Here is a 22,263-nt window from a genome sequence, read left to right on the forward strand (position 1 = left end):
ACATCATCAAAGTCACTTCACTCTTAATGGTGATAAGTGTGTCCACTGAGGTACTGATGCACGTGATTTTGGTTACGGCGTGATGTTGTTGAGTGTGTGTTTGCACGGTTTAAAAACCCAGTGGGCGTCCTTGGGGCAAAACTGACCTGTGGGCCCCTGCAGTGCACACAGCAGACTATACATGCCAGATTCATTATATTTTGCCTTGAACCCCAGAAACATATGTATTCATTCTTCTATGTTTCCCAGGGATTGCTATCTTTAAATCAGTTTATGTTATTGTGTAATTTTATTAAACATATGTTTTTATAGGGATATGTGAGCATGATTCCAGCTGAAATAATATATTGGCCACCCCAGCGCCCCATGACTGTGTACAAATCCTTCTTATCAGTTTACATTCTGCTTTACTGCATGGTCTCAAACAAATTGCAATAAATTAAAATACCACTAACTAATCATTACACGGTGAGCCTGGAGCTTTGGAGATGGAGATGTGGGGCTCCGAGGCCGTTGTCCCTCTCTGCCATGTTTGAGATCCAGCATTACAATGGTTTTCAAAACTATTCAACATATTTGTCTTTTATGTTTAGTGAACATCTCTGCAACACCAACCGCAAAGTCACAAAGATTTTCACACTGGTCTGTAGTGTTAATTTTAATTTGAGAAAGAGAAAGAGGAAAACATGGCTCATAATTTTGTGGTTTGCCAACAATGTTGCTGAGTGAGCAATAAGACGATTTTAGAGACAACAGTAACTCATAACTCACTGGAAATATACAGCAGTGAGAACATCATTTGCTCATTTAAGGTGTTGATTGTGGGAATAAAACAGTTTCCTGTCATTGCATTTTTTGTTTTGTTTTATTGCATATTCCAGAAACTCACTCACAAGACCGGTATGTGCTTAAGTCACTTTCCATTCCAGCTGGGTATTTACTTCTCCAAATGTCTACTGAGAGGAGACCTTCCATGAAATCTTGCACAAAGTGAGTTACTGTATTATCGCTTTTCAAAAGATCCAGAGTGCATAAAATCACAGGATGTAATAGATTCATGAGGGAGAAGAAGTTATATGGGATCATCACTGTTCAGACTTTTTTAATTTTAGACAAAGGGGACATAAAACTATTATTGGCCTTTCATTAATGTCTTCATACACACTATAAACCTGTTTAAGGTTGGATAAGAAGCTGATGAAACCTGCCCCTTATACTGTATTTTTAGTGAAATTTCCTTTTATTCCATGAGCCAGGCCACCTGTACCATCTGGGGGTAATTATTCTCATTGTTATTTTTGGCAAAGTATACATCTCCAGTGCTAGAAAATATATGGTAGCATTGCAGCAGCGATGGCTTTTAGTGTTTTATCACTCAATTTATACCCTGTTTCAAAACACACTTTTCAAAACAATATAGAACAGAATAATGCTACTTCACACTGGTTCAGACCATATGTTTCTCAAAAAAGTTGTTAAAATTAGCATCTGTTATCTATTACTGACAGTTTCCTCTACAAAACCTAAAGAATTAATACCATGTTTATATACATAGTTTTTTAATTTATTGCAAAATGTAATAAACTAAATATGGTGTTAGCCATGAATAGAGGAAGGGAAGGGAAGATTCTGTATGCAACTGTGAATGACAAATGTAACAGAATCACAGCTCTTCAAGTCAGCTCTTCAATTTCAGCAAGAAATGGCCGCCTACTTCCCCATGCTGCCCATGCCACCGGCATACTGCTCTGTAGTTGTCTGCTCAGAAGACACAGAGTGTTGTCTTTGGCATTCTGCTGCAAGATTGAGGCCCCATTGTTCCAGAGGAGTGCCACTAGAACAGGAAGGTTGCTGCTACTGTTGGCTTAGAGGTTTGTTGGGTTGCATGCGCATACAGGACGTGACACTGTAAGCGCTTTTGCCAACAACGGGAAACTTAGGACACATTCTGAGTTGGGTCGGGAATGGCACGTCTCCACAGAACAAGAGTATCTACATTTCTCCTTAATGGGATATACAGTATCAACCACCAAGTTCAAAGCGCCAAGTATCAACTTTTCTCTGCCCGAAAAGGAGAAATCGAAAGACATCAACTCCCACCATGCAAAACTGCTTCACAAAACATGCATGGCGAGCCAACTACCAGGCTTGCATGGAGATGATGTTTGGAGAAGGACCCACAAGTGCTAAGCCATGTTGGCAGAGGATGAAAGATCGAGAGAGAGGAGGAAGCTGAACAGTTGGTGGTGCACTGGAAGGCCAGCCAACACCCGATGCTGTCCTGTCCAAAAAAATGTTCTCTCCCAAGATGTATGCGTCTTGCAAATTGCCTCAGGTGTACTCTACATGTGTAACCAGGCATCCACCTTTCCAAAATAAACAACACAAATATTTTTCAAAAAATGAAATGATTCACTCTATTGAAACTGGGCACTGTACTGCGAGAGCCACCAGTAACACAATTTTCAATGTAGAACTTTAAAACAACATTTGATAAACAAACTCAAAGGAGAAAAGCATCTGCACATTCAAATCTGTGCAAAAATCTTCGAAGATAAGAAGAATACAATTTTATGGCTCCAGCACCTCAATTAAGCTGTCTTTTTCAAAAAGAAGAAAGGAAAAGCTGGAACTTAGCTATTACTGTGACAAACTACAATAATGTTGAGGGATCACTGATGAAATAAATAACTTGAGGTTGAATGTATATGTTATACTGTATATTGGCCAGAAATGTTTACTTTAGTGAAGCGTTATAAAATAAAGCTACCACTGGTGCAACACCATCACATATTTCCTAAATCTAGAGATAATAGGAGATTTTGACTTTGCTGAGGGTGGAAGCGAGCCAGGTGGTCAGAAAATGGGTCAAAAACTGAGGGTCCTGGGATTTAGCCAGCGCCCACCAGAAGGAAGGAGAAGGAGGCAACAAATGAAAATGAAAAGAAGATTAAAGCAGGGTTTTATAAAACAAAAGCAAAGCAAGGCATGCCTGACATTCGGAGAAATTTCACAGCAGTGAAATAATGTATTTATTTTCCCTACAGAAAAGTCTGAATGTTTGCGGGTGCGGGCAGGGGTGGAACACACACATAGCGGGAGCGGGCTGTAATGATCTGAAATCCAGCAGGAGGGAGATTAAGAAACCAGGGCCCTAATGTAGACCTTGCCAAAAATCACTATGAGCATTATTCCCTTCAGATGTTACTGACCTGCCCTACTGGCTCATGGACTGTGTCAGAAGAGTATCGAGTGAAAATACGATGTTTGCTTCCAAGTATTTTATCCTGTCCATCAACCAATTCACATTTTATTTACACTCAGGAAATTTCCTTGAAATAACCTTTACTGTGATAAACATACAGTGGCTTATCCAAGGGTTATCAAAAAGAACCTGACAACAACAAAAACACCACAGGAGTCCATGTAGATTGGACCAAACGACCCTGCTGGGGCCGTAATTGATCCCAAGGAGCTGTCAAAACAAGCATTTGAAACTCTCACTATTCATCAAAAGCTACAGTACTATGGCCTACTGTGCTTGGTTGTGCTCTGAAGCTGCAACCAAGGGTCCTGATTGTGATAGTAGAGATAGTTGAACACTGCTGAGCACTGTCCATGTACAAGCTTACCAAAAAAAACTCCATCCAAATGAGATCTTTACATTGTACAGCCTATATGAGTGACCTTTTTCCATCTTTTCCATCCACTGGCTCTTACAGGAGCCAATATTTTGTTTTTATTTAGTATAAACTGAATCTTATTAAAGTTTTAAAATGAGATACTAACTGTGTTTTCATCAGGTTTTGTCAACAGCAGACATTTTTTGTTTTGTGTTAATATGGACATATGTGTCTGAAATAAAACTAAATCAAACAGTTTTAACTCACAGGTGTTACTAGTAACATTAAAGATGGCTCTTTTCTTTTCAAATGTTGCAGTAAAGCATGGCAGTGTGACAGCATGAACAATACCTGGACCCTGAAACTAAAGCAGCTAAATGGAATTCAGCCACAGTCGTAATAAATCGGTGCAGATTAAGGGATTAAAACTATTTATTGCATTGTATATTTTTCAAAATCAGGTCGTTTTTTGTTATGCTTTAGCCACTCTGGCTAAATTAGTTTTTTTATTGGAAAAAGGCATAATTTACCCAGAATACACTGCAAATAAGTCTTTCTTGAGGTTCTCAAAAACTAGAATTTAGACATCTAGTCCGACTATTAGTTAGATAAACCTAGGGAAGTACTGGAAGTAAATGAGTTCCCTTTACTGCAGTGGCATCTCCCTATACGATATGTGCACGTTTGAATATAAGCTGTCCTAAGAAGTGTACTGTTTTCTACTTTTACCTTTACCCTCTATGTATGGATAGTCCAATAGTCAGCCTGTTTTTTCTTCTGTTTCTCCATTCTCTATTTCTGGCCATTGTCACAAATGTCTGACTAATATGTAAAATCTGAATAACAAGATCAGCATCCACATAACGTACCTTCATCAGTAACTGGGGGCCACTGCCTACTGTCATCAACCCAACACCCAATGCTGCTGCTGTCACTCTCAAAAAGCCAATAATTGAAGTAAAGTATAGATTTTTATATTATTTTTTTAATTAGCATATTCCAGAAACTCACATCCACCTAGGAATTTGTTGGTGCCACAATTTTGCCCCCACCACTTAAAGAGCACTGAGTCCAAAGGCCCAGTAAAGGGCTGTAAACTGGCACTGGTGCTAGTGGAGATTTGGAAGTTAGCAAAGAGAGAGAGGCATTTGGATGCAGGCTGCACACCAAGTCTTACAAGAGAGATTGAGAATTTATGGTTGGTATAGTGTTCTTAGTGATCTTTCTGCACTCTGTCCACACAATTTTATCGGTGCTTGTCTTTGCACTGAAGCATTCATCCAACTGGAAGTGAAGGTGAGAAGCCATTTTAAGGGTTTGTCAGCAGAGCAAACATTCATCAGTCAGAACTGCCTTCTAACATTTTTATAAAATGGACTTATTTTCAAAGTAAATGTTCCCCATTGGCATACCTGGCATTTACATCTGACTCCATACGTTTGTAATAAAGAAGAGGCAGGACATTGACATTAAATGAAGACTTTCCAGAGGTAAGCCAGTGGATTATCAATCTTATAACATTCTTCAGGTCATGCAGAATTCCCCATTCTTCTCCCAAAACACAGTGAGACAAACATTCCTCATATCATTACTCGTGGGGTATGTGTCAGACGTTATATAAGTGCATGTGGGAACATATGATAGAAGTAGCAGACTGTTAGTCTATCACCATAATCTCATTCAGAATCGTAGTAAGAATTCAAAGGACAGCTTGTTTTGTGTATAAGACTGTGCAGGTTGTGGTAATACAGTGATCAGTTGACCCTTTTTAAATCTTTGTGCGAGCCATCAGGCCCTGTGGCTTTTCCTAAATTCATATTATCTATACCATCTAATACTTAGTTTAACAATAAGCTATGTCTCTCAGGTTTCCTCTGAAACCTTAGGGATGCTGATACCAGGGAATTATTTTATTTGAAGGACCTGGTTAAATAAATGCTCGGAGCGTTTAACTTTTTTTTTAGTCTTCTTATTATCCAGATGACATATGTGATCCAGAATGGTATGGCCATTATAATTATCTGGCAGGCAATACAATACTCTGTCTGGGACTCTGTGTATACACCAGACCAAAAGTCACTCTGCTGTTTCTCCATATACTACGTCTTCTTATGTTTTTCTGACGCTGTTTTATGATTTGATTTGATGATTCAGATTTGACTGTCCCAGTTGTTTTCAGGAACATACAGATACACACACAGCAGGATAGAGACATGGACAGTACATAAAATCTTCATGTCAGGCTCCTTCTAGTATTTCAGGCCACAACAGCATCACCAAGGCAGCTTTGTTCAGGGCTGCTATGCTGGAAGGGACAAAACTCCTGCTGAAGTGAGCTCTTCTCTGTTTTAAAGTCTCTGACCAGATGGTAGTAAGTTAAGTGTTGACTGAGGGGGTGATCAGGGTCAACATGTCACTACTACCATCTGGTCATTATTAACAACTAGTTTGCTGTCAAATTCTTTGAAAGATGGACGATGGAAGAGCAACTTAAGCTGTAAGTCATACCTGGAGGAATGGATTGTGAATCACCATAAATCCAATATCCTGAAGCATGAGATCATATAACTATACTAGAGTATGTTTCAAGGGACCTGAAACCCTTTATGTCAAAGTCCTTGTAATAAGGGTTAGGTAATAAGTAATAATAATAATAATCTTACAAGATTACTATTACTATTATTAAGTGTTGATACAATGATTAGCTTTGTGAAAGATCTCCTCTCAATAGACATTTGGAGACATAACTACCCATATGTAATGTTTATTCACATTTGTCAAATTTGTAATGCGAGCATAGAAAACGTAAGGCTTTTTTGTCTATAAACTGTGTCTACTGAGAGGAGATCTTCCATGGAATTAAAAACCTGATTCTTGCAAAAGCTAGTTATTGTATTGACACTTTTCTAAGGATCCAGACTGCATAAAATCACCAACGGTAATAGACTCACCAGGGAGATCGGAAATCAAATAGGGGATCATAATTCTTCAGACTGAGTGACATAAATCAGATTTTTTATTTCAGACAAAGGGGATATAAAACCCTTATTGCCCTTTAATTTATGCCTTCATACACACTATGTTCTTGATGGAGTTTAGCTACTTTAAATTCTGTGAGTATTGAGTAAAAACACCATGTTTGCTTCCAAGTATTTTATCCCACACATCACTCACACTTATCACTTATCCCTCACAGTTTATTCACAGTTATTAAAATTTATTTGAAATAACCTTTACAGTGTTAAACAGTTAAACATGTTAATAATACCTGTGGGCTATTATTAACATGAACCTGACCTCTCTTGTCATCAGCATCATGGAATAATGATAAAGAAGGAAAACAAAGTACAGTCCCAACAAAAACAGAGCATGAGTCCATGTAGATTGGACCATTCTTCCCTGCTGTGGCTGTAATTGATCCCAAGGAGCTGTCAAAACAAGAGCCTGAAACTCTCTCTATTCATTAAAAGCTACAGTACTCATAGCCTGTTGTATGTGTATGTGTTCTGAAGCTGTGATAGTTCAAAAAAGCCTGTGTGAATTATGTTTTTCCATCTTTTCCACTGGCTCCTGCTGAGCTCTTATGGTCAGTAATAGTTTTTTCAGTATAAATTGAATTCTAAAAGCACAAGTCTTACTAGTAACACTAAAGATGATAAAAATGGAGCTGGGCAGTTATTCAGAGGTCTAGGACATCAGTGGTCCACCCAAACAGGCGTATTCACTTATTTGCCTGATTAGACCTAGTTTGACATGGCATCTGTCTGACACTCCTAGTAGTTGTGTTGCAACTTGTTAGGGTGGGAGAAATACAACATGAGCAGGGAAGAATTCAGAATAAGTGAAAACACATGTGGATGTGCAGAGCCTTTAAAGGTCCAATATGTAGCATAGGAGGATCTATTGGCAGAAATGGGATATAATATTCATTTGTTTTCATGAACTTAGAATGAGCTGTTTTTATCTACAGAGGGAGCGGCCACAGAACGGACCAACCAAACACTGGCTATAGGGACAAAACATGTGTAAACACGAAAGGTCCTATTTACGGCCAGTGTTCTGGGCTCCTGTACAAACATGGCAGATCAACATAGTGGCCTCCATGGAAGGCGACCCGCAACGTCTGTAGATAAAAACATCTCATTCTAAAGTAACGAAACACAATTCGGATTTTCAGGTGAATATACACTAATGAAAACATATCTATGAATCTTATATTCCAATAGATCCTCCTAAATGTTACACGTTAGAACTTATACAATTCAGGATACTTTCACCGTGGACATCCTTCTGCCATCATGAGATATAAAATTTAATTTACTACTTTATTTTGAGCTTTTTGTATGGAAGTCTAAGTGAGCAATGCCCTCCATGCATGAACACAGAGCCCATGGAAACTGCAGGCAACCATGGCAACAGTAGTGATGCTTCAAGCAGTTTGGTGAAACAAACCTGATGAAACTGTGAGTTAAACTAACTAAAACAAAATATATTAGACTACTATTCCACCACTGTATCTAATCTAATCTGGTTAGAGTTTATTTTAATTGTATACAGGTTTGTTTGTATAGATATTTTTATTAGATTAGAGACTGATTACACATCAAAGTCTTATTAAGACTAGAAGAGAACATGAGCTAACCAGACATCCGTAGCCCGCTCTTCATCTCTGCTTGAGACCAGCAGCTCGAGGCTACATTAGCAGCAAGTAGCATAACTCTACCGTTTCTGCAACAGGTTTTGACAAGAAAGAAGAACTACATTTCTGGTTCTGTTGTCCATGTCAAACGCATGCAACGCTAAATAAGTAGGCTACTTTTCATTCTGTAAAAACATAACAAATGTAACTTGTTAGCAAACAGGAATACTTGTCCAATTTGTTTTCCAGATCAGACCACCTTCGGATTGACTCTTGTCTGCCTCACCATCCTGTATGCCTCTGTACTTAATTGTGTTCATAGAATCACTGCATCAGCTCTGCCTCAGGCGTCTGCATTTGGGTCCTATCCCAAGTGTTCTTGTTAAACTAACACCAGCCCTGACAGAGGGCCCACCATACATGCACCAGTATCTTCCTATTGTGCACCGCTGTGCAATAACTTACAAGACACCCTCAAAGAGCTGCTTTCATCCTTCATTCAGTGGACCCCCACCTACAAAAATGAAACTATTTGATTAAAGTCGCCTGCAATTACTTCAAAATAAAAGTGCGTTACATAATAACTCTTCACCACTAGCGGTAATGTCCTCAATGCATGTGAGGCTCAAGGCAAAGAGAGGGGAGGGTTCACTGAATCCACCGTGTCTTTATTATGTTTGTTGGCACACAGTAACTTCCTTCCTCTGAGATTGACCTGTTGTCTGTTGCCAGGGCAACTGTTGTTCATTAAAGGCATCATCTCCTGGGGGGCGGCGCGTCTGGGTCCGTGTCACCCACCCAGAGATACCTCCTCACTGCCAGAGAGGAACCTGAGGGAGCTGAAGTGAGGAGGATTGACAGGGAGAAGAAGTACGTGAGTCATGGATTGTTTTTGTTCACAATAGCACCCGACAAGTCTGGGATTTATTTAATTTAACGTGAGACTGATTTTTTTTTTTTTTTTTTTTCAACCGTGTCATCAACAGATCTCTCAATCCTCATCATCATGAGGAAGATCAGCGGCAAACACTTGTTGTGCTTCTTCCTGCTCGCCTTCTCGCTGTCCTGGGCAGAGGACACAAAGAAAGATGTGAGGAAGACTGAGAATGAAACAGGTGAGGATTTAACCTTTTTCTTTTGATGAACACATTCAAGCTGGTAAGGCGACATCGTGAAGGACAATTATCTTGCTGGATAAAAATTAGGTTATCATAGACTGATGTGGGTTCTCAATATTTTAATTTAGTGGTCAATCATCCACCGTATCCACGGGCTTGTTTTCTGAAGTAGTACCTAAATAAAATGAGCAAATAAATATAATTTAAAAGGAGGGGTGACAGAGGTTACTTCAGCGTGGCTTATTGTTCACATTTAAAAATGTATTTAAAATTATTATTTTGTATATATATATAAATTATAAGGGAAAACCAGGTTTTATTGCAGGTCAACTAAAGTGGTTTGATCACAACATATATAAACTATATTAAATGTCATTTAATTCATGAAAACATTATCAAAATGTATTCTGTTTAAAAAAGAAAATATTCCTCTTTTAAATAATTTTGCATGAAACCAATGTTCTAATATCTGGTATGGTTTTAACATTTTTGAAGCAGAAAAGAGCTATTTGATAATAATATTTGGGTACATGGACCTCTTTTTAAACATCTGTGTGAAAAAGACATGTTGTGTTCTGTATCGATCCACAGCTTTGCAAGCATTTTGATGTTATCATTTTTTGAAGCAAATAACAGCTGACAGATCTTCTGATTCTGAGTTTGTGACGTACAAACCATAGTTTATTTTGGTTTCATTCTATTTTAAGAGTTTGTTGTTGTCTTTGAGCAGAAAGCTGCTACACAGTATGAACCAGACACATGCAGAGTCTGTTGCACACAAGACCCAATTCTTCATTTTTGACTGTAGAATATATACTAACAGTTTCATTTAATGATACATCTTGATTTCCTGCTGCAACCATTGGGTAACACTTTATTATGAGTACACACTATTAAGCATTAGTTAAGCATTAATAAATACTGAAATCATCATTTATAACGCATTTTTCTGACATGAATACACATTAATATGTAGTTTATAAACACAGTTAATGATGTTTTATTCATCATTGATAAACACATTAGTTATGGATTAGTAAATACTGAATTAATTTATAAAGCATGTTCCTGCCATAAATACTCATTACTATGTGGTTTATAATCACAGTTATAAATGTTTTACTCTTTATTAATAAGCTCATCTATAACGTGCTAATGATTGCATTTTCATATTTTATATATGATGGATTCAGCATTTCTAAATCAAGTATTACATCACTTACTAACCAGTTATTTAGGATTTGTCAGTGGTTTGTAATATAATTTAGAAAGTGTATGTAAATGATGAACAAACTATTTAGATATACATTTCTGCATGCACTTGCACATCCACTATTCAGACATGTATTAATGATTAGTGACTGTGTTAGCAGATGTTCCATAAAAAAACTCACAAATTAATTTTCCAATGGATGTCCTATAAACAGTTATTAATGCAGGAATTCATGAATTGAGGCAGTTACGAAGCACTTACTACTCGTTAATTAAGTATTTTATACGAGCTCATCTAAAGTGAGCATTATCTATGGCTTATAAAGCATTTACAAATGAGATATAAAGGCTGGCAATGCCTCGAGACTCACAAAATGTTCAGTTATCTTAACAGACGAAGGAGAGACACAACACAAAGGGATATAGAACATATTGTATTGATATTTACTGCAACTTCCCAACATATTGTATGAAGACGAACAAGGGTGGTTTATGAAGACATGCTATTGTTGTGATCTTATCTGTTTGGGACGTGTACGTTGAGCTTGCAATCCCGCTCTCAGCACGTCATCAACGTGATGACGGTGGGAGGGGCAACATTTTACGTTCATATTTATGTTAACGCAGCTAAGAGAAGCATGGAGAAGTCTGGCCTAAATTGACGAGGCGGACGCGGGCCAATAAGAATGGCGGTGTGGGGATGGATACATTGGAGTCGGCGGCCGTCAGCGGCACTAGTGGTGAGTATGTGTCTTTGTTTGCTAGCACACATTATGGTTGAAAGCTAACGCTAGCTTGTCGCCCGACTGTCCACTGTCACCTGTCCCCGTCTGATGTTACTACCGACCCGCCCGTGGTGGCTAAGCCGACCTGCCGCTGCTAGGCACTCACCTCGCCCGTCTAGACGAGACTGACTCAACTGCGGCGACAACATTACAAGTTAAAAAATTTTAGGATAAATATTAGGAAAATATTCAAAGTGATAATGATAAATGCAGGCAGGTCGGCTTAGCCACCGCGGGCGGGTCGGTAGTAACGTTAAGGCCTGGACACACCAACCCGATTATCGGCCGTCGGACGTCGTCGGACATACGGTCGAGTCGTCGTCGGTGTTCATTTTGGCCGATTGTACATGTCGAATCGGCCAGTGGCCGTCGGCCTCAATGACCAATCTGATTGGTGGAGTGCTAGCCCTTGACTAGCGAATCATGAGAAAACCGGAAGTGACGATGGTAAACATACTACGCCAACGCCAGTATCTTGTTATTAGCCATTGTATTTTCCGTTCAGCGAGTAATGACAATAACGATCCTTCTTGACCACTATCAACACTATCTGATGAAACAATAACTGACGACAGCGTGCTCTTCATTTACGAGCTCTAGAGTGATCCGTTATTTCCGGTTTTCATTTTTTTGGGGCGACAACACAGATTAGCGACGCCTGCTGTTACGGGGACGTATTACGCCTCGCTGGGCGCAGAACGTACGCTTCAGTCGGCGTCGGTTTGGTGTGTTCGGAGGCACTTTTTTGACCAACTCGAGGAAGACGGGAGCCGACTGATCAGTCCAACTGCTTTTCTGCTGACGGTCGGCCGTCGGGTTGGTGTGTCCTGGCGTTTAGTCGGGGACAGGTGACAGTGGACAGTCGGGCGACAAGCTAGCGTTAGCTTTCAACCATAATGTGTGCTAGCAAACAAAGACACATACTCACCACTAGTGCCGCTGACGGCCGCCGACTCCAATGTATCCATCCCCACACCGCCATTCTTATTGGCCCGCGTCCGCCTCGTCGATTTAGGCCAGACTTCTCCATGCTTCTCTTAGCTGCGTTAACATAAATATGAACTTAAAATGTTGCCCTTCCCACCGTCATCACGTTGATGACGTGCTGAGAGCGGGATTGCAAGCTCAACGTACACGTCCCAAACAGATAAGATCACAACAATAGCATGTCTTCATAAACCACCCTTGTTCGTCTTCATACAATATGTTGGGAAGTTGCAGTAAATATCAATACAATATGTTCTATATCCCTTTGTGTTGTGTCTCTCCTTCGTCTGTTAAAATAACTAAACATTTGCTGCTAACACAGTCACTAATCATTAATACATGTCTGAATAGTGGATGTGCAAGTGCATGCAGAAATGTACATCTAAATAGTTTGTTCATCATTTACATACACTTTCTAAATTATATTACAAACCACTGACAAATCCTAAATAACTGGTTAGTAAGTGATGTAATACTTGATTTAGAAATGCTGAATCCATCATATATAAAATATGAAAACGCAATCATTAGCACGTTATAGATGAGCTTATTAATGAAGAGTAAAACATTTATAACTGGGATTATAAACCACATAGTAATGAGTATTTACGGCAGGAACATGCTTTATAAATTAATTCAGTATTTACTAATCCATAACTAATGTGTTTATCAATGATGAATAAAACATTTTTAACTGTGTTTATAAACTACATATTAATGTGTATTCATGTCAGAAAAATGCATTATAAATGATGATTTCAGTATTTATTAATGCTTAACTAATGCTTAATAGTGTGTACTCATTATAAAGTGTTACCAAACATTGTGATGTGAACAAACCTTTTGACAGCATCAGAAACAATTTAGAGGCATTAAAATACCTGCCTGTCAATCTGGTGGTGATATGATATCATGCTCCAGTCCAGAGATTGGTCATCTGTGTATAGCTGTATCAAAAATGTTCCTCTTAAACGTAAATTAAAGTGGCAAACGAAACCGCATGAGGAAACACGATTGTGATTGAGCTGATTAAAGGTTATCTATATGAGATTTAAAACCTCAATTAAGCAGCAGACAATTATTGGCAATGTATAGTGAAGTAATGGTGAGCAGAGATTGACGTCACACTCCCTTCGCCTGTGTTGCTCTCGCAGCGCTCTGCTCCATGTACAGCTGAGTAGAATGATAGAAACTGCTGTTTATAGCGATATTACAGCTGTTTCTGGTTGAATAGAAAGGTCTATCTCTATGGGGATCCTTTCCTTAATGTTGTCACACACAACAATCTGCCTGTCAGTAGTAAAACAAGCACTTTTAGTTGAAATACTTTGACAGGCAATTTGTCAACCAGAACGATCAATGTTGGGACAATGTTGGTTAATTTGGGGAACAAAGACGGTTTTGGTGAGTTTTATTTTATTTCTGTCAGATTGTTTTGGTCTGGGATGCTAGTGCTCTAGTGCAACATCCTGTGGCAATATATATATCCTTTAAATATCGCAATATTTAGATATTTGGTGGTATCTGTGCTTATGCAAACAGAATGTTTCGTACAGTTGCAGCGGCGCATCAAAAGCATTTAACTGGTAAAACAAGTTTATTTTGAAGTAGTCACAGGGAATGCAATGTGTTTGTCAGTGAGATTAGCACTGATCGTTATTGACACTAACTGCTATCTAAAAGGATGTCGCCAAATCAAATCAACTAGGACTGAAATCTTCGAGATTGCCTGGCAGTGAAACATATCGCCTTATGAACTTGATATAAGGAACATGTAAACAAGCAGTTGGCACATCCAGTTGAAACTGAGCTATATTAGCATCCATCTAGAGTCTAGTGTGAATATGGGCCTTACATTCATTACAGTGTCTACTTTTTGATCTTTTTTTAGTCTCTACCATCTCCTGGGGGAAATATCTGACTCTTTAGTGTGTGAACACCAGCTACTCGCTAACATTGTCTGTTGGTCATTTGCTGCTGGAGATGTGACATACAATGTGTTTATCTAAGCTTTTGTTATGATTTGGGGGTTTTCATTAGTTATTTCCTGTTTTATTTTGTAGTTTTCTCCTCTTATGTCTTGTTCTACTTTACTTCCTGTCTTTGTCTTTTTGCCGCCGTTTTTGATTGTGTGCCCCGTTTAGATTGTGTTCACCTGTGTCTAATTAGTTTTCCCTTCTATAGTATATATTCACTCAGTGCTAGTTCGTCTGTGGTCTCATGTGTTGTTTTCTTCATTCTTTACCAATTCAACTTATTGGATTTATTGGATATGTTTTCTCTCATGGACTTGTAAGTTTTTATTTGACCACATTTTTGTAATTAAACTTATCCTGCTCTGCTATTCTGCATTTGGGTTGTATTGTGTGCTCTACTCAACTTAAAAAACTGGACCATAAACTATAAGCTGAAAGACTAAAACACTGTAGAGCTGAGGGGAACTGCAGAGTCTGGCAGTAATTCTTGGTGGAGAAAAACAGGCATTCAAAACACATTCAATTAGGCAGAAAACCAAATCAAACTAGGAATAAAAGGGAAGCGTTAAGGATGTAAATGTGGACAGGATGGGGAAGCATGAGGTGAAAAGTGCCAGAATTTGCATGCCAGGCAAATTTTGATTCCCCAGAAAGTTCTGGATTTCAAGCAGCCAAGTAGTGATATCTAAAAAGGGGAAGATGAAAGCGGAGATAAGGGCCTCAGCATCAACGGAAGGAGAGGCATGAAACACCACAAAGATGTTTTGTGAAATATCGGAGATCTCGACATCTGGTCAAAGATTAGTCCCATGGTGTTGAGCTGGATTGTGTAGGAAGGGAAGGTGCTGCAGCCATCAGACGGAAAGGAAAGAGGTCGGAGCCAAGAAGGAGGATTTTTTGATTTGTTGCCTCTGTGAAGTTGCGTAGCATCCAGGTTGTAAAAGACGTGTTGTGGTACGAGGGTGAGGGTTTTGAAGGTGTAGTGGTTGAGCAGCAGAGAGAAGGTGTGAAGCCAATCATTTTGATTCTCATTGGACTATCGACAATCTTAGCTGCTGTTTCTACCTGTAAAGAATATAATACAGCCAAAACCCCTTTGATATTGATCCAGCTCCATATGTTTATGGGAACATACCAACACGCTTCAAAACAAACATAGTAAATTATATCCATCTGTACAGATGTAGATCTGACATGATGAAATAATTTACTGGGAAAAAAAACAAAAACTTACTTTTACTGTTCTCAGTGCTGTTTGGCAATGTTAGATGTATAAACAAAAACGATTTTAGCATTGATTTCACATGTATGCAGTCTTCAGTTCGAGATGGAAACCCATGATAGAAATGCTCCTATTTCAGCGCAATTAAGAAAAATGAAAAAGCAGATAATAAACACTGATGCAACTGTCAGTCGAAATTATCTCAAAAGACAAATATCTAATGGTAGTTTGATGGAAAATAAACATTTCTCAAGGTCATTACTACCTTCTTCTTAACAGGATGGAGTAGCTCAGGTGACATCGTATTAATTTGACTGAAGTTACATTCTTGGGTGATGTGATGACAACTGAGCATCTTCTAAGGGAGACTGTGAGATGCGAATGAAAGCTCCAGAAAAAGCTAGTACGGGGCCTTGAGTCAAGTTTCTTTTTGGATTACAAGGTTTAGAATGAATAAATAAGAATTTTCATCCTCAATTATTATGTTGTTTGCAGTTTTATCAATATAAATCCAACAACTCTGTAATCTACGTCTACCTTTGAGTACAATAAAGTGTTTCGACTCCAGTTTACCTCGTTTTCTATCTCCTGCTACATTGGGTCTCTTTGTCAGAATCCTCTCTGTTTATTTAAGTTCTGCATTCAACATGATCCGGTGTCATCAGATGATAAATAAGCTCCAGACCCCTAATTTCACCCCATCTCTCATCCACTGGATACACAACTTCCTCAGGGACAGACTACATACTTTAGGGCAGGGGTGTGAAACTCATTTTAGTTCATGGGTCACATACAGACCAATTTGATCTCAAGCGTGCTAGACCAGTAAAACTATTACATATTAACCTATAAACAACAGTACCTCCAAAATGTTCCCTTTCTTTTAGTGTAAAGAAGTACATTTTGAAAATGTTTACAAATAATGAACCATCAGGTGGTGAACAGCCTGAGATGTCTTTAGAAAACTGTCATTACATCTGCATTACAATTTACAGATCACTGCGGATCTACAAATGCACAAAACATGTAGTCACATGTATTTTTGGAACTGCAATAGCATTTTATTTCTATCTTTGTCCAGTGGATAAATTAAGAATAGCAGTGCATTTGGCGTAAGGGCTGTATGTTTGACACACCGGCTGGAAGGGTCGGCATGACAACATCTCCACCGGAGCCCCACAGGACTGTGTCCTCGGCCCCTTCCTCTACGCCCTGTACACTTATGACTGCACTAGCCCATCTCTCATACTCACAACAATGCCATACTTCTTCATGACAATCACTTTGTGATGACTATTCAACACATCTCTCATTTCTTTCAGTATTGTAACAATAACCATCTACAGCTAAATGTGAGTAAGACAAAGAAACTGGTTTGCCAACTCCAACACAGACTGCATCTCCCTGAACCCCATTTCCACCAATGTTGAGACAGTTGTGCAAGATGAGTTTCAGTTACCTCAAAACTCAGTTACCTTACACTGGACAGTAAACTCAGTTTCGACCAACACAACACTGACATCAACAAACACTGACAGCGAAGACACTTCTCCATTCTCCGACCCAAAGCGCTCTCTTGTTGCCCGCCAACTTCTGTTTGTGTTTAACAAAAGCATAATTTAATCCACTTTACTCCACTGCTCCCCATTTTCTCACCATGCTGTCTCCAACTAGAACAAGTTGTCCAGTGTTACACACACTGCTTCCAAAATCATTGGTCTCCCAAACCGCAACCCCTCAGATCTCGATAACAGACCACTCATGTGGCACTCACCATGACATTTCCCTCAACTCAGCAGATGCAGGACCCTGCCATAGGGAACAGTGCTGCATTGCATAGCTTGTGAATCACAAGAACACAGCATGTATTCTCTACAGCTGTATTTATGTTGAATGTAAATGTAAAAAAAAGTGTCTCCAGCTGCTCTGTGAGGTTGAGCTTAGACACAGCGGTGCCTTTAGCAAAATACTGCCATCAACATGTTAACACTCACAATAACAATGCTAACCTGTTGATGTTAAGCAGGTTTAATTGTTTACCATGTTCGTCATCTTAGTTTAGTGTGTTACCATGCAAATATAGGCTAATTAGCATAAAAGTAGGCCTACAGTTGAGGCTGATGGGAATGCCATTGGTTTTGCAGGAATTTGGTCATTAAAAAATAGTAACCAGAAGTACTGGACAGAATAACAATTTGAACTGATGATGACACGAGGTGAGAAGTCAGAGGTTCAACAAAGTGATTTCAGTTCATACTTTGGGCAAAATCTGTCTGATGCAACAAAACAATGACATAATGTTTAAAAGGTTTTTTGTTCTGTGTGTAATGGCTACACATTTTTACGATTTGAAAATCTGAGAATCACTTTAGGACTAGAAGAACAATAAATGGAAATGAAAATGTTATAAAAACTAAGTTTCCACATAATGCTTTTTTATGAACGCCTCAAGGAGCCACTAAAGTGGATCTAAAGAGCCACATGTGGCTCTGAAGCCGGAGGTTGCTTACCCCTAGCCTAGACCGACATGCCACTCATTATAGCAGTAGTAAGGTGAAAAACTGAAAAAGCAGAGCCGTCAGCTGGAGATGTAACTGTTTCAACATAATGATAAATGGATGTCACATTTTCCAAAACTTATCTGACGATCCCTTTAATGGGAACCAACATTTTTCACGTTTAAGAAATCACAGACTATATGTTACAACACTCTTTCTCGCTGTTATCCAACAACAATTAGTGGGAGATGCAGACTTTCAGTTGTACAGCAATAAATCCTCCTGCCAACAGGCTGACAAATGATGCAGAAAAGGAGGATGAAGGAGGGATCAAAAAGAAAACAGTAAACACTGTTTCTTTAGTAATATTTGATAGTGTTGAAAATTCTTCCAAGTAGTTACATAGGGATGGACATAGCTAAAACATTTGCAAACATCTTTTTCATAGAGCGAAGAAATCACAGACTCTCAAATTGTTCTTCCTCAGAGGAGGCCTTACAAAGGTCATCACCTGATGACAGAGTAATTGATCTCCCTGAAGATTCCTCTACATGGAAGGATGCCCAAATTGTCAAGTCAGTGAGGCTGCATTTTCTTGCTTTGAGCAGTGAATTCCTCGCACCAAAACCCAGATAAACGGGTGTCAAGACTCCGAGTTCTCTGCCATCAACCACCAATTACGTTGCAATGCACTGGACCTTTACCCCCCTCCCTGTGGGTGGTGAGCCCATAATGTGACTACACCCTGTTTGTGAGCTGACCCAACCTGACCCTGTGGGTGCTAGCCAGGCAACCAGCTCCCAACTCAGATACGGGCTCACGGTTGGGGTCCCAGTTTCCTTATTATGTGTCCACTTGAATACAGCTCCCAGGGTCACACAAACCCATTCACTACAATAAGACCCAGATTCTGCGAGGACAGAGTGAAGAGCTAAGACATCCCAGAGAAGCTTAGAGAACTTGTGTTCCTTCACATTGAAAGTAGCCAGTTGAAGTGGCATCTTTATTCTTTATTCTTAAATTGGATCCTCATTAGCTTCCACAAAGTGGTCGCTAGTCTTCCTGGGGTCCACACATTTGATCAGGGTGGCCCTGTGTGGAGGTATTCTAGGCACATCCGAACACACCCAGAACACCCATCTGATATATAGTCTTAAATACATGCTTAAAAAATCCTGCTTGCAATCAAGCGTCGACCTGACAGAACAAAGAGAGGAAAATAAACAAGAAGCCGCATTATTGTTTCTATGTGTGTGACGGGAGGTCTCAAGAGAGTGTGGTGAAGTTTTTGATTTTCTTGGCCAGTGAAACTGAATTAACCTCCAATCAAAAAAAAAAAAAAAACAGGGATTATTATAATAATCAAGTGTGTTTATGAACAGTAAACAATGTTTTTTTTCTATCATGTACGACCCTAGTTTGGAGCCAAGTGAAGACCAGACGGCTGTTTGCGAGGCGAAAGATTTCTCCACCACAGGAAAGTCACATTCCTGTAAGTTTACTTTGTTTTTCCTTTTCAGTAAGGCATGCTCATGAATGCATGAAATGATAAGTTCTTGACTAAAGGCTGTTTGAATGTAAATTTTGAAGGCAGCTGGCAGTGTATGTTTTTATTTGTTGCACATGTGCATGAATGTTTTAATCCAAATTTTCCCTCATATTTCACTTCAAAGTTTGAAAACCACACATATTCAACTACAGCGTCTTCTTGTTCCTGCATTTCATAGAAACGTCTTCATACAAACCATACTGAGTGAAATATGTTTTTATGATTGTTGCTGAGTGCATCATTTGGACAGATTTTCCTGTAATTCCTTATGCCTTTCGGCCTTGAGATAGAATTAAAAACATTTAATCTCTGGTACCCCCCAATGGCAGAATAATGGTAGACGGAAACATACATCCCACGGGTCCAACAATGAGATGAGTGGGTTGAAAACAACACACACACACACACACACACACACACACTGCACCAATTTCCTCCAGGAAGGTCTCATGTCTCAAAATAATAATAATTAAATAAACAAATACAGCAAACAGTTTTATTCCAGCATACACAGAGAAACATAGCATTTGTTTTGAAGTTGTGTTTCTGGCCACAATGAATGGAAGTTCAACACATTAATTTTACCTCTATCCTGGTCTCCACAACCTCCTGAGGGAAGTATCTGCTAGCGGTAACATTGTCTGTCAGCTGTTTAATGCTGTACAGTAGGATCATCTGAGCATTTTCACAACTGCATGTTGTTTGAAAACAATGCTGATGAGAGCAAAGTAAATAAAAAGAGTAAAGTTATGGGCCATTAAACCAAAACAGTGAGCTGAAAGACACTAAAACGCTCTGGAGAGCTGAGGGGAACTGAGGAGTAGGGTGAAAATTGTCTGAGCGACCCCTTCACATTACATCTTGTCATTTGACCCATTGTGCATATAAAAATATTGATTAGTGTTCTTTGTGTTTAATCTATGCTTTTCCACCCACGAGTAGTTGTGAGAATGTAAATAATGTAAACTCTCCCTCTGTTGGTGTTCTTCCAGAAACATAAGTCAAACCTTATGACCCCTGCTCGTCGCTGTGGCCGCCTGATGGAAAGCTGCTCCTCTCACATGCCGTGCTGCGATCCCTGCTCCTCCTGCCGCTGTCGCCTCTTTAACACTATCTGCCACTGCTGGAGGATGAACCCGCTGTGCTTAAAGAGGACATAGACGAAGCACAAACACATGTGCAGACACAGCCAGCACCTGGACATATAGAGCGATAAGACATATTTACACAGAGAAATGCACACACACAACACACTTCAGGCCTGTGGGTTTCCTATGTTACAGCACAGGTTCAGTTCAGAGAATAGTATTACTGTTCAGCTTAAACTAGAAACATTTGGAAAACAAAAACCATAATGACACAATAAAGGTCAAAGTTCTTTCCATTGGCTGAGGCTTCAACACTTCAGTAATGGAAGGAGAGACGGGAATGAAAGAGTGAAGTCTGGTTTTCTGCTTTCAGTCTACTGAGGCATGAATAAGAAAACACCCACAGAAATGTTTACAGAGTATCCAAATACCCAACATACAGTAAGTGTAACAAAGGACGACTGACGTGCTTTTTCATGTATGTAGACAATCACATGTAAACTGTGTTGTGCCTTAGGTATTTCCCACACTGTTGCTGCTTTTGAATGTCATCATAATTTCTGCCCTCTGCTCTACTGCCATGTTAAACATGTTGGAATCCATAATAACTGCATTTACATCAGAACATACATTTCTTTTTTAAAACTCACTTGCCTACAAACTAAATGTGGAAAAAATCAAACAAAACCATATTTTTAGAGTCATCAAGATTTTGTGTCCAATCATGGCTTGGAGAACAGATATATTTGGGTCTTATTACCAATTATATGTATGGACTTATGAGTTAAAGTTAGTTTATATTTTTGCTATTGAATAAATACATCATGAGCCTATATTGTCCTTGTGTTTTTGTTTAGTTGTTGCTTAAACGTATAATTACAAGTCACTTCTGGGAGGAAGCAACATTTTATTTAGGAAATTGGAGACATTCAATGAAACTAATGCAAAAAAGTAGTTGTTGTGCAAGTGTTTGCCGGCAGCTATCTTATGAATAAACAAGAACTTAATCTTAGTATTCTTTCAATAAAAAAAAAAACACTGGGAATCTTAGATTGCATGGGAAGCAGAAAGATCATGAACATTAGCTCTGTGTGTAGGGGGCCAAGTGTGTTTCCAGGAAGTGTGTACATGCACAACAAACAATAAAATAGACATAATGCAGTTTTGCATCTCTTAAATCCTATCCAGGCAATCTTTGCCCCACATACTGTATTAACTTGTCTGGAACGCTGCCTGCTCCTCTGATGGAAAGTGAAGAGAAGGAAGGATATACACATAATGAAATGTAACAGTAGCTGATATTATTTGATTGATAATCTATTTCATAGAGGTCATCATATGTTCAGTATATTCTCAAAAGCCATGAACATAAAGGAGTTAAAGATGTGATATGTTACTGAAAAGAGCCTAAATAACATTACAGTATTGTATCTGTGATTGAGAAACCCATATAAGGTCCCTGAGGTGAACACATGTACTGTGTCTGATTAAGTCAGACGTGCTCAAATTAAAAACAGTCATGCATGTAGGGAGGAAGATATGAGGACAGCTCTGTGATTATTTTAA

General features: G+C 39.0%; 1 protein-coding gene across 3 annotated transcripts; it reads left to right on the forward strand.

Annotated features, from left to right (window-relative positions):
* Positions 1–1,066: 1,066 nt before the first annotated feature.
* On the forward strand, positions 1,067–21,530 carry asip2b (agouti signaling protein, nonagouti homolog (mouse) 2b). Of its 3 annotated transcripts, none has more exons than XM_051399761.1 (4): positions 1,067–1,071; positions 9,249–9,377; positions 19,479–19,552; positions 20,602–21,530. In XM_051399761.1, the coding sequence occupies exons 2-4, from the start codon at positions 9,269–9,271 to the stop codon at positions 20,767–20,769; spliced, it is 351 nt and encodes a 116-aa protein (XP_051255721.1). In that variant the 5' UTR covers positions 1,067–1,071; positions 9,249–9,268; the 3' UTR covers positions 20,770–21,530. The 3 variants fall into 3 exon arrangements, with proteins under 3 accessions (XP_051255721.1, XP_051255630.1, XP_051255710.1); XM_051399670.1 differs by lacking the exon at positions 1,067–1,071 and adding an exon at positions 9,015–9,132; XM_051399750.1 differs by lacking the exon at positions 1,067–1,071 and adding an exon at positions 9,027–9,136.
* The last annotated feature ends 733 nt before the right edge of the window (positions 21,531–22,263 follow it).

This window comes from Dicentrarchus labrax, unplaced genomic scaffold (genome assembly GCF_905237075.1).
Source record: "Dicentrarchus labrax unplaced genomic scaffold, dlabrax2021, whole genome shotgun sequence".
NCBI classification, from domain to species: Eukaryota; Metazoa; Chordata; class Actinopteri; family Moronidae; genus Dicentrarchus; species Dicentrarchus labrax.

Bases quoted from the DNA above. Each gene is read 5' to 3' on its own strand.
- asip2b (XM_051399761.1), top strand. From the start codon at position 9,269: ATGAGGAAGATCAGCGGCAAACACTTGTTGTGCTTCTTCCTGCTCGCC. The intron at 9,378-19,478 runs GTGAGGATTTAA...GTACGACCCTAG, and splicing joins GAAGACTGAGAATGAAACAG to TTTGGAGCCAAGTGAAGACC. The intron at 19,553-20,601 runs GTAAGTTTACTT...GTGTTCTTCCAG, and splicing joins CACAGGAAAGTCACATTCCT to AAACATAAGTCAAACCTTAT.